We start from the raw sequence: 14086 nt of genomic DNA, 5'->3' as shown, positions 1-14086 counted from the left end.
GCTGTTTGTGTGATGGTGTCCAGCTGGAAAGCGGGTCTGTGACCACTGCCAGGAGAGTCCCCACTCCACCATGGTGATGACACCCCCTAGCTGCCCGAGAGGGGTGGGGCCCTGGAACCTCCCAGGTTCCGGGTCCTGTTGAGTTCAGTGAGGGGAGGACATGTTGGAAGCAGGTAGGTCCTGGGTTCTAGAAGACTGGGACCCCCTGGAAGGGCCAGGAGCAAGTCTGCTCTGAATGTGGGCAGAGGGGTAGCTCTGACCACTTGGTGAACCAGAGAACACTCTAGGGGAGAGGGGGAGCCATTTCTCACCAGCCCTGTGTTCTCTCTTCTGGAAGCTTCTGGACACCAGGGGTCCCCAAGAATGCCGAGCAAGGCTAAGGAAGTAGCTGGGGCTCAGCTGGGCAGTAGGCAGACAGGACCAAAAGTTCCGGGCAGGCTGAGACAAACTTGCCTTTGGGCAGCTTTACAAACGGGATCCCCACTGCCTTTGTCCTGGGGTTCTGCACTGAGGGGCAGCCTGTGATGGCTGAAAGACATGATCCCAACCTCTCTTCCCCTGAGAGGCCCCTGGGCTGTGCTAGAAAGACCAGGCCAGTGAGTGATCCTGTCTCCCGGGGGCAAGGAGCAGCTTTCTGTTTTTCTGCTCATCTGCGTGTACGAGCACAAGTGTTCCCATCGCTGGTGTGTGTGTGTGTGTGTGTGTGTGCGTGTGTGCGCGTGCGTGTCAGGGCATAGCCCTTCGTGGAGCTGCCCAGAAAACAGTGACCCAGGCAGAAGCAGAGGTCACCTGAGCACAGCTCTGGGGTGGTGGGGACCCGAAGGGTTGCAGATGGCTTCTGCCTACACCCACGTTTGTGTTTGGGGGCTCGGGTGTCCACCACCTTCCATCTGAGCCCTTGTCTGGGGTTTTCCTGTAAGGGGTGCCAGGGGACTCCACGGGGCCCTGGCTGGTTCTGAGAGCGAGGTGTCAGCTTCAAGAGGCTTCACTGGCTGCCCGGTTTTACAGTCTGAGGCCTGGGGGGGAAGGGGATGTCGTAGCCAGGGCTCTGGAGACCGGGGCTGAGCTCTTGCTTCTCTGCTCCCAGCTGCAGGTCGCAGACAGTCGCTTTCTCTGAGCCTTACTTTCCCATCTGTAAATTGGGCTGTCTTCCTTGAAGGGTTTGGGAAAAGATAAGGCGATGCCTTGGGTACCAGGGGGATGCCCAGCGCACAACAGGCTGCAAAGGGCCGACACGCTTTGGCCTGGGAAAGGGCCAGCCCCTTGAGGAGCTCCCCAGAACTCTCCGCCTTCCCCACCATCCCCACCCCTGACGGCTCATCCCTGGAGTCAGCTGGGGGCTGTCATTGTTCCTTTATTTCCTCTTTTGTCTCCCTCAAACCAGGGGGCCTCCTGCCAGGCTCTGTGTGGGAGCTGGGGCCAAGGGGTGAGCAGGCCACCCTAACCCTCTGGGCATGTCAAGGCTGGCCGGGTGGGGCTCTGGTGCGGGGCCAGGACTGCGGGTAAGGATTTCACTATGGCCTCGGGCTGGACCCTGGCCATATGGTGGAGGCCATTGCCATGGGTCTGGGAGGGACTCAGTCAGGTAGAGGAGGGGTGGGGAGGATTGGCTCTGTGGCTGCAGTGTGGAGAAGGGGACCGGAGGCCAGCACTGTCTTTTGGGAACTGCTGAGGATCTGAGACTTGTGCGGGGCTCTGGGGCCAGCGCGAGGAGCTGGGGAAGTTTTGACCTTGGGTGATGATGCCGTCCGAGCTTGGAGGGGGGCCGTGGGCCGCTGAGGGCCGTGAGCAGTGGGGAGGGGAGCGGGGGGTGACAGCTTCCCAGGGTCCCTGCTCCTTCTCGCAGTCACGAGGGAGAGTCCTGTGAGGGTGCACAGGGCAGCCGGCAGCCAGAAGCCATCCTCTTGGGCTTTCTCTGTGGAAGGTGGCTTCTCAGGCAGAGAGAGGCCGCCCCTGCGTCCTCTTCTAGAGATGGGGGCCTTTGCGGTCCTGCCTTCTCCAAAGGAGAGAAGTGCCCCTCCCCGTGTCACTTTGCAGAATTCCCGGGAGGCTTAAAAGTGTGTGGATTTCAGGACAGTGGGTCCTGGAGCGCTGTGCGACGTCTTCTTTACCGCCCTGTTCAGACATGAAGGACAAGAGGCTTTTGTCTCCTGGGTGCAGCGTGACCTCTGAGCCCTGCACTGTGGCCCTCCTGAGGACTGGGGCAGGACTCCTGCCCTGCTCTCCCGAGCCCAGGAAGGAGCTTCCTGAGAGCGTCCTGGGGAGGGGGTGACGATGACAGCCCTGCCAGCCATCCAGGGGTTTCAGCGGGAGAGTCTGGGGCCTATGAGGCCACCCAACAATGCCCATCGCACCCTTGGCCCTCCCCCTTCCGAAGGACTACACACATCCTTCCCCTTGACCTCTTGTAAGGTGGAGCGGAGGGCGGGCCAGCCATCAGGGCTTCAGATGGTAGCATGAAGGGGCCGGAGACCGAGTCCACACTGTCAGCCAGGAGACCCAGCCTTTGGCCTCCCCCCTCCCACAGATGTACGATGTGACTGAGCCAGACTTCTGTGTCCTGTCTTCTCCCTCTGCCCAGGGGAGGGGGTGGGGGGCAGGGCTGCCCCATTCGGGGCTTCCCTGGGGGTACAAAGAAGGTGGCCCCGGGTGGAGTTCACTCACTGGTTCTGCACATCTTGAATGGTGTCGGGCAGCGGCAGACTCTGGGTCTCCGGGAGCAGGAGAGCAGCCAGGCCGCTGAGCACAGGCACCCCGCCGTACAACAGCAGGGGCAGTGCGCGCCCGTGGATGGCCAGCAGCCGGACCAAAGGCCCCAGGATCGCTCCCCCACGGGCTGCCATCTGGCCCAGCCCCACCGCGGTCATCCTGTCATCGCAGACACACCGGTGAGGGCCCCCCCCCCCACCCCCTGTACAGGGTGGCTCAGGGGTCCAGGCTGAGCCGGGACGCACCTGGGCGGCCCTGAGACCACGTGGAAGGGAGATGGCGGTGGGAACGGCCGAGGCTGGGGAAGGCTGTCCCCACCGTGCCCTCCCAGCCCCGGGCACCCCCTTACCTGAGGACGGTGGGGAAGAGCTCCCCGGTGTAGATGCTGGCGCACGTGAAAGCAGCCCCCACGCTCCCAAGCCCCAGCACGGCCAGGGCTGAACGCAGGGCCCTCATCTCTGCGGACAGAGATGGGCTTAAGCGAAGCCGGTGGCAGGGGCCCCGAGGTCAGATGGGGGCTCTCTCCAGCCCAGGCCCCTCTCCGACCTCCCAGTGTCTGTGACTCAGCTCGACCTGGGTGTCCCCAGAGCACGTCCCGAGGGACCTCATGGCTACATTCACTGTCACCAAATTGCCGCCCACCCTGACACCCGGAGCCAGACCCCGGGAACACTCCTGGCCCCCTGCTCCCCACCCGTCTCCCTGCACTCGGGCTCTGAGCCATCTCTCCCGGAAGCCCTGGCAGCCTCCTTCCTAACTGGGCCCCAGCTCTGGTCCAGCGCCCTCTGTTCCTGGCTCAGCGCCCCCAGGTCGGGAAGCCTCGCGCCCCTGCCATGCTCACTGAGGGGCACGAGCGTGTTGGCCAAGACGCAGAGTCCTGACAGCACCAGGGACCCGGCCTGGGTGGGCCGGCGGCCCAGACGGTTCAGCAGCAGCAGGGTGACTATCTTGGCCGGGATGTCCACGACCCCGATGAGGACCTGGAGCAGGAAGATGTTGCTACCCAGAGCCTGCAGATCCAGGGCCAGGCCGTAAAAGGTGAAGCCAAAGGCGAACCTGCGGTGGGGGCCGGTCGCATCAGGCTGGGGAAGAGCTGCCCAACGGCTCCTGTGTTCCCAGACCTATTTCCACCCTCCTCCAGCAGGCTCCGTGTAGCGGTGGGGTGGCCTCTGTAGACCACCTTTCCCTGGGCCTCTCTGTGAGGTTCGGCCAATGGGGAGCCCTGATGGGAGGCACAGGTGCACCGGCCCGGGAAGCCTGGGTGGGATATTCCCTCCTCCCTCCCTCTGGGTGCCACATCCTGTCCCGTCCATGCCTGCGGCTTCTGCTGAGTGTGTCTTTCCCCCTGTGACCTCAGCGGTGCCAGTCCTTGCCGGGTGGCACTGACTCTTGGGCTCTGATAATCCCCCTCCCTCCACCCTGACCCCTCCAGACCAGGCAGGTGGGCGCTCTCCTTCCCAGCTGGCTGGGTGGTTCAGTACCCGCCCCCCAACTTCCTCCTGGAGCCTGACCACTAGAGGGGAGGTGGCCGTGCTGGCAGGACCGTGGGCCGACAGGGGAGTCATTAGAGGCCCCTTGACTGGATGCCAGCCAGAGCCCTGATTCCAGGGTCTCCAGTGGGGGGATGGAGGGTGCCAGGGACAGCCCGAGGCAGGCCAGAGGCAGAGGCTGGGGTGCCAGGCAGGGCGGGGTGGAAGGGGCGTCCGTCTACCAGCACAGAGTGGAGGCGCAGGTCCGCAGGCGCAGTCCAGGCGTGCAGATCAGGGTTCCCAGGCTGGGGGGGGCCTGGCTTGCACTCAGCTCCTCCTGCATGGTTGACAGCAAGACCTGCAGGGGTGGGGTGGGGGCGCCCCGTCAGCACTGGGAGCCCTGCGCCAGCCCTCCTCCCCCTGGCCCTCCTCCTCGGGGGGCTGGGCGGGGGCAGGGACAGGGTCCAAGGGTTGAGCTCACCTCGGTGGTCAGCGCATCCTCCACCTCCCTCTTCCCGTTGATGGCGGCCACCCTCCGCAGCTCCCGCAGGCCCGGCTCCAGCCTGCCTGTGATGAGAAGCCATCGGGCAGACTCTGCCAGCCACCTGCAGGGGGCGGGGGCCGGGGGTGGGGGGGGACATGGGAGGAGACACTGCCGGTGGCTCCCAGGGCCTGGCCCGCAGCCTCACTGCCCCTCTGTCTCCTTCCGTCCCCGGGGGTGGTATCACTGGTGCCCACAGGCCCCAGGCTCCGGGAGGCCACGCCATGTGACACCCTCCTCTCCCTATAGGCCACCCTTTCTGCCTTTTTCCTTCTCCCTCTCGGATTGTGGAGGCCCTGTCCCCCACCAACAACCCGGTGGCCTTTCGCTTGCCTCACTTGGTAACCAGGCCTGGAAGAACCCGTGTGCCGTAAGGACCCCCCAGTGGTTACAGGACAGCAGACCTGTGAGATCCCCCCCACCCCGCCAGGGTCCCCTCCTGTCCTGGGCCTCCCTGCTGTCACACAGCCTTCCTGCGGGCTCCTCCCCCAGGGGCCCCTCCTTGCAAACGACTTCATGCCCAGCCAGGGGCTCAGGCCTGGGGCAGGGTCTTTGGTTCTGATGTCACCAGGCCCCTCCACCTGCCCCCAGGCAGCCACCAATTCCTGTCGCCCTCCAGTACATCTTGCACCTGACCCCGCCCCACTGCCCTTGCCTCACTTTGGACCCTGTGGTCCATGCCAGGACGTTAGCGAACCCGACACATCCCAGCTCCCCCTCCTCACGCCAGGACTCAGCCCCTAACTCTAACCTCACCCCTGCAGCCCTCAACAGCAGCCCAGACTGCTTGTACCGGCCTAGCCCACTGAGTCCCCGGTCATGCCCACTGCGCTCCACTGGCTCTTGCCTCCGGGCCTCTGCTCATGCAGGCCCCCCCAGCCAGGCCCCCCTTTCTCCCAGGAGCAGCAGCCAGGGGTGGGGCCGCCTGCTCCAAGTGTACAGGGCCCTGAGGTCCTCCAGGGTTGGCAGAACCAGGGAGAGAAGGGGGACCCAAGGCACACGTTAGAGTTGACAAGACCCGGTGACCTGCTGAACTTGAGGTGGGTGGGGGAGAGGGATGGGGAGGAGGTGTCATGGTGACCCTGACTCTGGGACCTGGTGGGTGGGGGCTGCTATCCCTGCTACAGGAGCCTTGGAACAGAGCCGGTGTGGGGGCGTGATGCCAAGACCCCGTCACGGAGATGTCACACAGCGGGTGGCAAACGGGAGGCTAGAGTCCCGGGAAGAAGCAGGACCCACGAGGGAATTTGGGGTCTGCAGCACATGGAGGGAGTCAGAGCTGGGGGGCCCCAATTGGGTGGCCTGGGAGAGAGCACTGGCACAGGAGCACCCCCCTCACCGCTGCAGGGGCCATGAGCCGTGCCAGGCGAGCATCAGCCTCAGACAGCCAGGAGGGGTGCCCTGGACTCCATTTCACTGACCTTCGCCCTTCGCCCTCCGCCCCCCACCCCCCGCCTCCACTCTGCTGGTACGGGGCTTAGCCCGCAGAAGGCCACCTGTCAGGCAGCACCATCTCCAGCCAGCGCGCCAGGTGTGGTTGTCTCCTGCTCTGGAGAGTGACTGCGAGTTAGGTGCTTAAGGCTCTGTTGTAAGAGCTTTGGGCTCCATCTCATTGGGCTTGAAGAGGTGCGTGAGTCAGCTCTCCTTCCAGTACAGGAGCCCTGTCCTCCCCTGGGCTTCTGCTGGCCTTCCCTCTGCAGTGACCACAATGGCCATGCAACTAAGTTGCTGGCTGTGTAGGTGAATGAGCCAGGCTCAGCTCTGCCCTAAAGGGCATCCAACCATCCATCCATCCATCCATCCATCCACTCACTAGTTTATCATCCATCCATCTCTCTGTCTGTCTGTCTATCCATTTCATCCATCCATCCAGGAGGCCATCCAACAAATATTTACTCCGCACCTACTCTGTCTCAGGGGCTCAGCAAGAGTCATGCCTGATTTATTTCAGGGCAGCGCAAGGGCTCCCTGACCACTCACACACGAGAGCCCGGTGTGGGTGCCGGGAGTCCCCTCTGACCACTGGGTCTCCATCCCTGTTCTTTAGTAACAAGGTCGGTACATAAGGCTGCCCGGGGTTGTGTGTGCGCACGTGTGCGCTGTATCTTTGCATCTTACCCTACACGTGCCAAGGCGAGCAGGAACTCAAGACGGAAAAGGGCCAAGAAGTGATGGGAAGGACGGGCCGGCAGAAAGATGAGTAGAGGAGGCGGCACTGGGAGCAGCAGGGAAGGGAGTGGCGCCGCCAGCACTTGGGTGAGCATCGTGGGCCGGTGGCCGTCAGTGGAGCCAGGCCCCTGGGCCTCCCGTCTGGCTGTGCTCCCGGCCTCCTGCACCCCCAGCCCTCTGCTCCCGGGGTGGGGGGGGCAGGTCTCTGAGGAGGGGGGATGGCACCCACCAGGAGTACAGGAAGCAGAGGAAGAAGGGGGCGGAGACCGCCAGCTGCAGCAGGGCCCAGTCCCGCACACCGTAGGCCACGCCGCCCATCAGGACGTGGCCGAAGCTGAAGCCCAGGGTGTTTAGGGTCATCATCAAGGCTCGGGCACGTGCCGACGTCCACTCCATCACTGCAAGGAGACCACCAGGGTCAGCGGGGAGCCTGAGCCAGCCTTCCCTGCAGGGCCCGGGCCAGGGGACCTACGGAGCGTGCTGGTGTTCATCATGACGCCTGCCACGCCGAAGGCCGCCAGGAAGCGGAGCAGGCAGTACACGGGGAAGGTGGGTGCGAAGGCGGCGGCCGTGCCCGATACGGCCATCTGAAGGTAGTTCCAGGTCAGCACCAGCCTGCGCCCGAACCTGCGGGCACACAGACACACAGGTGGCTGGATCCACGGCACCCCATAGCACTAGCCACGGGGCTCTGGACACCCCTGGTTTTGCCTGTCAGGCAGAGGTGGAAGGGACCTTAGTTATCCACCCACGGAAGGCTTGGCTGCACGGGCAGAGTCGCCAAAGTCCAGGCAGCTCTAAGGTGCGCTGGGCACAGAGGAGCCCCCTGCCAGCGGGAGCAGCACCGGAAGGCAGGCTCGGGGCTCAGCGGATTTCAGCAGTGAATGTGGGATCGGACAGATGACCCTCTCCAACCCCAGAGACTTGGGGAAGCCACGGCCCAGGGTGAGTCTGAGGCTCACCCAGCGCCAGAGCCAGGAGGTGTCAGGAGCGAGACCCATGCAGATGTTGTGGCTGGCAGCGGGGCGCTGTGGGAGCATGGGGGGCAGGGCGCGAGGGAAGGGGGGCTGCCAGAGCCAGGGGCACTCACCTGTCGGAGATGTGGCCACACACGGCAGCTCCCACCAGGATTCCTGACAGGTAGAGGGACTGGGCCATGGGCTTCAGGGCGTGGGAGTCACACACCAGGTCCCACTGGTGAGAGAGGAGTAGGAGCTGAGCCCGGAAGGGAGGGGGCGGAGGCGCTGGGTGGGAAGTCCCGTGTGAGCTAGGTGGGGGAGGGTGGCCTGCGGACCTCTAGGGTGGTAGGGCCGGGCTGTCACCCTGTTGTCCTCTGGTCCAGGGTCAAGCCCTCTCTAGACTTGTTTGCTCTCCCCTGAGGCACCCACTCTGCAGGGCGACCCTGAGCTGGGGCTTCGCCCCCACTCTCCTGGGCTTCTCTGGTTCTACAAAGAGCCCCCTTCCCCTTGCTGGGATAGGCTGCCCCTTCCTCTTGCCCAGATTTGACTGGACTCTGGAGGGAGGGGTCACCTGCCCCCTGACACAGGCGGTGGGGAGAGCTCCCTGAGTCACAGCTGATCAGGTCCAGCCCGGCTCTCGGCACCATCCACTCTTCCACAAGCCCAAGTCCCCTGCTGACTCCCCAGACTCCCCCTCTCCCGTAGGGCAGGAGATGTGCTGGAAGAGGGGCTGGAAAAGCACCTGTGGAGGAGGTGGGTCCCTCCCAGGACTGGGCCATTCTGAGTCCAGCCAAATAGGAGCTCTGACCTTGGCTTCTCAAGTGCCGGGACTCAGGGAAGGTGTCAGGAGAGGCTCTTACCTTGGCCACGATGGTGGAGGTGAAGGTGCTGCGGTCGTAGACCCAGCCGTCCACGCACGGCTCCGTGGCAACCTGGCTCCAGTTGGTGGCCGTGGCGTTGGGGTCCAGGAGCTGCCACTGTGGTTGGCGGAAGCGGCGACACTGGTGGGGTTCATGGTTGGGTCCCGGTGGGATAGAAATGGTCAGGAGGTCCTTGGGGCCCAAGGCCCCAGGGACACTGGCCTGGGCAGTGCTGTTGTCCAGGAGGGGCACCCAGCAGCGGTGGTTGGGCACGGCGGCCGAGAAGTTCTCCAGCATGCTCTGAGTGGTCAGCCACACAATGGGGACCACCAGAGCCACCATCTGGAGAACCTGGAACCTACCCAGGCCACCCACTTGGTCCAGGAGCTCAGAAAAAGCCATGGAGCCCACTCGGGGGGACCAGTGGAGTGCCCACCTCACAGAAGCTGGCCCAGGGCCAAGGAGCCGATGCAGGGAGGTTGTTTCTCCCACAGCAGCACCTGCTTCATCAGCCAAGAAGTCTGGAGCATGGCAGAGGCCACCCTCCTCGCGGACTCTGGGTCAGGGTTCTTCGGAAGTCTGTCTAGCAACGGTCACTTGTGATGGCTCTGACTGGGACCAGGAGCTGTGAGGTGTGATCCTGAAGCCACCAGCATCCTTCCAGAGATGCAGCTGGCCCCAAACCTCCAGGAGAAGCTGGTTATAGGAAGCAGGGAACATAGAGACTGAAAGCACCCAGACTGGAATTAAACTGTGACCAGGTGACATTTACGGAACAGGGGTCAGAAATCAGTCAAAGTTTAACCCAGCTCTGAGGGAGGCCCAGGGGCAGAGCACAGTGGTTCCTGCCTGGCGGGGAGGCCTGGCCAGGGACACCTGGTCTCTGACAGGTGTGGGGGACGCTTTGGCAGGGCTGCTGCTGTCCCCCAGCATCCCTGCCCGCCTCACAGTGGGGACTATCCAGGGCTCATGCAGAGAGCTGCTGGCCGGGGACCTTACTGATCCTGGGACTGGTGTGAGCCAGGAGTGACATCTGTGGGCTTCAAGGACTTCAGCTTGTGTGTGTATGAGGGGGGGTGCTGGGCCCAAGTCAGCCACCTGCACCCCCACCTCCCCCGATGTGGCCCTGCCCTCCCCTGCCCTCTACCTTCCCCTCTGTTGTCTGCTGCCACTGATGCCCATGCTCCTTAGCTGTCCCTCTCTCTGAGCCCTTCACAGGGCTCTGCCGTGTCAGCAGATGTGTGTGCGTGATGTGTGGCAGCTGGGGGAGGGGCAAGGGAGCAATCATGGTTTCCCAGCCATTTCTTCTCCTGCACTTTGAGGTATGAGGCCCCCTATTTCAGGAGTAACTCCCTTCCCCCGGCTTTCTGTCTTGCCCACCCTCCCTCTGCCCGTCCATACAGCAAACCAGGTACAACCTCTTTGCCTTCCTGGCCTCTGTGCCCCAACTCCCCCCATCACTTCCCCAGTGTCCCCTGGGCCGGCTTAATGGGCTCCCATCCTTGCTCCTGTCCTTGCCAATGCTCCCAGCCTGGGCTCAGCTTTGGGCCACATCCTATAGACACTACAAGTGCCTCCTCCTCCAGGAGGCTCTGCTGGCTTATTCCTGCTGTCCTCCTGGGCTCTAAGTCAGGAGTGGAGCCCCATCTTCGCACTGGCCTGCACCCTTCTATCACTGTCCGACTGGTCCCATTTCCAGCCAGGTCCTGGAGGGCAGGGACACTTCCGTAGGGTGTCTTTGGGATCAGCACGGATTTGGACAGCAGGTGCAGGCCTGCTGGTTTTCATAGCAACTTCTTTTTTTCTTTTTTTTTTCCCCCGAGGATCAAATCAACATATACACCTTCTGGAAATTTCAGAAAATATGGAAAGGTACAAAGAAAACAAAGATCAGTCCTAAACTCAGCAACCAGGGATCGGCACTGTTGACACTTGGGAGTAAATACATCAGGAGCCTGCTCTGGTCATTTGCACATTCAGCTTCTTCATTCTGGGCTGCAAACCAGGCTCAACCTCTCCTCTTGTAAAACCCAAACAAAAAGCCTCTGACTTTAACTAGCGATTCTAACCTGTTCACATTTATTGGAATTACTGTCATGTGTGGACTTCTGGTATGTTTTCGTCTTTGCCGTATTTTCCCTTTACATCTTGGTTTCCTTGTTGCTATTGTCTACTGAACCCACTGCATTTTCTTGCTCTATTTTTCTTCTGTCTTGGTTGGGCGATGGCGCATGGCATTTCAGTTAGCCTTCTATGGGAGCAGAGCCTCCCAGAGCTATTTTATGCCCTTCCTCTTCCATCCTCTCTCAAAAGATGTCCTTTCTCTTATTTCACTAAGGAAATAGAAGTCATCAGAAGCCAACAGTCTCATTCTCTGACCTGCCTCTGGGCCCCCCCATTCTGCCTTTTTTCCTGCCATCTTGATGGCCCATGTGCTTCCCTCCTCATGGCCCCTTCACCGTGTGCCCTGCGACCCACCTCTCCACCTGCTCCAGCCTCCTTGGCTTCTGTCTTCCCCTCCCTACTGGATAGTTCCCTCCAATGTACACATATGCCAGTTTCTGGGGTGCCTGCCTGGCTCAGCTAGAAGAGCGTTTGACTCTTGATTTTGGGGTCATGAGTTCAAGCTCCACATTGGGGTAAAGTTTACTTTAAAAAATAAATTAATTTAATTTAATTTTTTTTTTAAAGCCCAAATATGTCACCCCCCCCCATCCTCAGGAAAATCCTTCCCTTTTTATGGCTCTTTTCGGCACCCACCTCTTTTCCTGTTACCATTTCTAGACAATTCCACAAAAGAGTTACCGGCCTTCGCCTCCAATTTTTCTTCCCATTCTTTTTGGGATAGATTCCCATCGGGTTTTTGTCCGTGTCACACCCCAGGCCCCAGTGACCTCACTGCTGATGTATTTGGTGACTTTTACTTGAGTCAGCACAGCTTCTGGCCCGTCTCCCTCTGGACGGTGCTTCCCAGGCCAACACCTTCTGAACCTGATTCTGTCTCCTTTGCTGGTTCCTTTTCTTCCCCACACAGTCCCAGTCCTTGGCCTTCTTCTCTATTGTTGGCACATTTCACATCTTCGAGGACCTCTTCTTGCAAGGTTCGGCTTTAATCCAACCGCCTAAGCTTGGGGGTGTCAGCAGGTGGGGGTCCTGGGGAAACTGACAGAAGCCGGCAGAAGGGTGAGAATTCTTCTTTTTGCTCTTTTTCAAAATTTAAATTCAATGAATTAACATATAATGTTTTATTGGTTTCAGAGGTAGAGGTCAGTGACCACCAGTCTTATGTATCACCCAGTGCTCAATATGTCACGGGCCCTCCTTAATGCCCGTCACCCAGTCCCCTGTCCCCCCAACCCCCTCCCCTCCAGCAACCCTCCTTTTGTCTCCTATGATTAAGAGTCTCTTATGGGGGGCGCCTGGGTGGCTCGGGGGGTTAAAGTCTCTGCCCTCGGCTCAGGTCATGATCTCAGGGTCCTGGGATCAAGCCCTGCATCAGGTCCTTAGATCGAGCCCCACATTGGGCTCTCTGCTCCGTGGGGAGCCTGCTTCCTCCTCTGTCTCTACCTGCCTCTGCCTACTTGTGATCTCTGTCTGTCAAATAAATAAATAAAATCTTAAAAAAAAAAAAAAAAGAGTCTCTTATGGTTTGTCTCTTTCTCTGGTTTTGTCCTGTTTTATTTCTTCCTCTCTTCGCCTATGATCCTGTTTTGTTTCTTAAATTCCACATATGAGTGAGATCATGTAATAGCCTTTCTCTGACTGACTTGTTTCACTGAGTATAACACCCTCTAGTTCTATCCACATCATTGTAAATGGCAAGATTTCATTTTCTGATGACTGAGAAATATTCCATTGTATGTCTACACATACAGACCACATCTTTATCCGTTCATCTGTCGATGGACATCCAGATTCTTTCCATAGTTTGGCTATTGTGGACATTACTGTTATTAACATTGGGATGTTGGTGCAAAGGGTGGGAATTCTTACCAGAGTCAGCTCTCCCGGATCTCTGTGGAGCCATGTTGAAAAGGAAGGTACAATTTCACACTGTCCCTTCCTTCCCAAATCCACACTCTTGTGAATTCAGGTTCCTGTTGGCTGTCCATCTTTTCTCTCCTGCGGACAGCTATAGCCTCCTTGTCTCCAGTTTCGTGTCCTGAGAACTTGCTTGACTTCCTGTCTAGAAGGGGGTGCAAGTTATCAGTCCTTGCATATGCAGCCATCAGGTTGGGGTCCCCCAAATATGGCCAGACAGAAACTTGGGTTGCACGCCATTTGCAACTGGGGCCGTCCAGCCTGTTGCCAGCTCTCAGGGGATTAATCTCAGTCCTCCTTCTTTCGGCCATCTTTGGGGGTGGCTCTGGATCTTGGGAGGGTCCTATCTTTTGAACTGTCTCTGGGGACACCTCTTCCATTCCTGGAGTCCTTCGGTACTGCCTGGAGTCTTTTCTCTCTGTTCCCACTGCAACTTCACAAGATACTCGAAGGGATTAAACTGTAGCCGGTCAGAAGTTGATCACAGTGGAAGCTGATATTCAGAACGGGATAGGAAATTTTTTTTTTTAAAGATTTTATTTGACAGACAGAGATCACAAGTAGGCAGAGAGGCAGGCAGGGAGGTGGGGGAGCAGGCTCCTTGCTGAGCAGAGAGCCCAGTGTGGGGCTCAATCCCAGGACCCTGAGATCTTGACCTGAGCCAAAGGCACAGGCTTCACCCACTGAGCCACCCAGTCGCCCCAAGGGATAGGAAATTTTTGAAGGAACTTCTCCCCTAAGCAAAAATGAAACTGTAGCCAGAGAGAAAGAAGTCCTTCCAAAGACAGACAGTTCTAAATTTAGAGCACAGGAATTTTTGATTTCCGTCCCAGCTCAGGATCTTCTCCCTGATGAGAGGAAGCAAATTGAATATAATGTAGCTGGACGGCGCGGGGGGTGTGTGGTGGTGTGATCCCCTAGATGTGGTTAGGACTGAAAGGCATTTTGAGTCCTGGACTGGTGAGCTCACCTAGGGAGCAACCTTCCCCCCCCCCCCCCGCAGAGATGGGGTCTGAAATGGAGCCCCCCCCCTAGTTTTTAGAGGTGCGGAAGAGGAGGAGCCTGCAAAAGCGAGTGGTTTCAATTACGATGGAGGGGGAAGAGAGCGACGAGGAGCACAGAGTGGGTTAGGAGGGCTGAAGACGGAGGGGAGATCACGTCGTAAAAAGGCGTAGGTAGCATCCCCTGCCCAGAACCAGCCTCCGAGAGCATCAGGTGTTCCCAAGAGCTTGCGTCCGGCCCCAAAAATGGGCACAGACACCGTGTTCATCAACATGGGTTTTTTTTTTGGACCTGGGGACGCACCGTAGACATCTTTCTGGTCGGATCGTGCAGCAG

The 14086-nt window shown here is 59.6% G+C and overlaps 1 protein-coding gene across 2 annotated transcripts; it reads right to left on the bottom strand.

The window, feature by feature from the left end:
* Nucleotides 1-1334: 1334 nt before the first annotated feature.
* On the bottom strand, nt 1335-9455 carry SLC22A12 (solute carrier family 22 member 12). 2 transcript variants are annotated; one of them, XM_013044673.2, is made up of 10 exons: nt 8708-9455; nt 7979-8082; nt 7361-7515; nt 7118-7286; nt 4660-4745; nt 4421-4536; nt 3551-3689; nt 3059-3167; nt 2665-2868; nt 1335-2115 (listed from the first exon to the last, which is right to left on the bottom strand). In XM_013044673.2, the coding sequence occupies exons 1-10, from the start codon at nt 9107-9109 to the stop codon at nt 2052-2054; spliced, it is 1548 nt and encodes a 515-aa protein (XP_012900127.1). In that variant the 5' UTR covers nt 9110-9455; the 3' UTR covers nt 1335-2051. The 2 variants fall into 2 exon arrangements, with proteins under 2 accessions (XP_012900127.1, XP_004770204.1); XM_004770147.2 differs by having other exon boundaries at nt 3551-3765; nt 4660-4783; nt 8708-9454.
* Nucleotides 9456-14086: the final 4631 nt, after the last annotated feature.

The sequence above is a fragment of the Mustela putorius genome, unplaced genomic scaffold (assembly GCF_011764305.1).
Source record: "Mustela putorius furo isolate JIRA1106 unplaced genomic scaffold, ASM1176430v1.1 tig00000127_pilon_pilon_pilon, whole genome shotgun sequence".
Lineage (NCBI taxonomy): Eukaryota > Metazoa > Chordata > Mammalia > Carnivora > Mustelidae > Mustela > Mustela putorius.
This window is presented reverse-complemented; position numbering and strand designations above follow the sequence as displayed.

Excerpts from the sequence above, each read along its gene's own strand:
- SLC22A12 (XM_004770147.2), bottom strand. The coding sequence starts at position 9,109 with ATGGCTTTTTCTGAGCTCCTGGACCAAGTGGGTGGCCTGGGTAGGTTC. Across the intron at positions 3,168-3,550 it reads CAACACGCTCGTGCCCCTCA|AGATGAGGGCCCTGCGTTCA; the intron begins GTGAGCATGGCA and ends CTCTGTCCGCAG. Across the intron at positions 2,116-2,664 it reads ATTCAAGATGTGCAGAACCA|GGCGGTAAAGAAGACGTCGC; the intron begins GTGAGTGAACTC and ends ATGTCTGAACAG.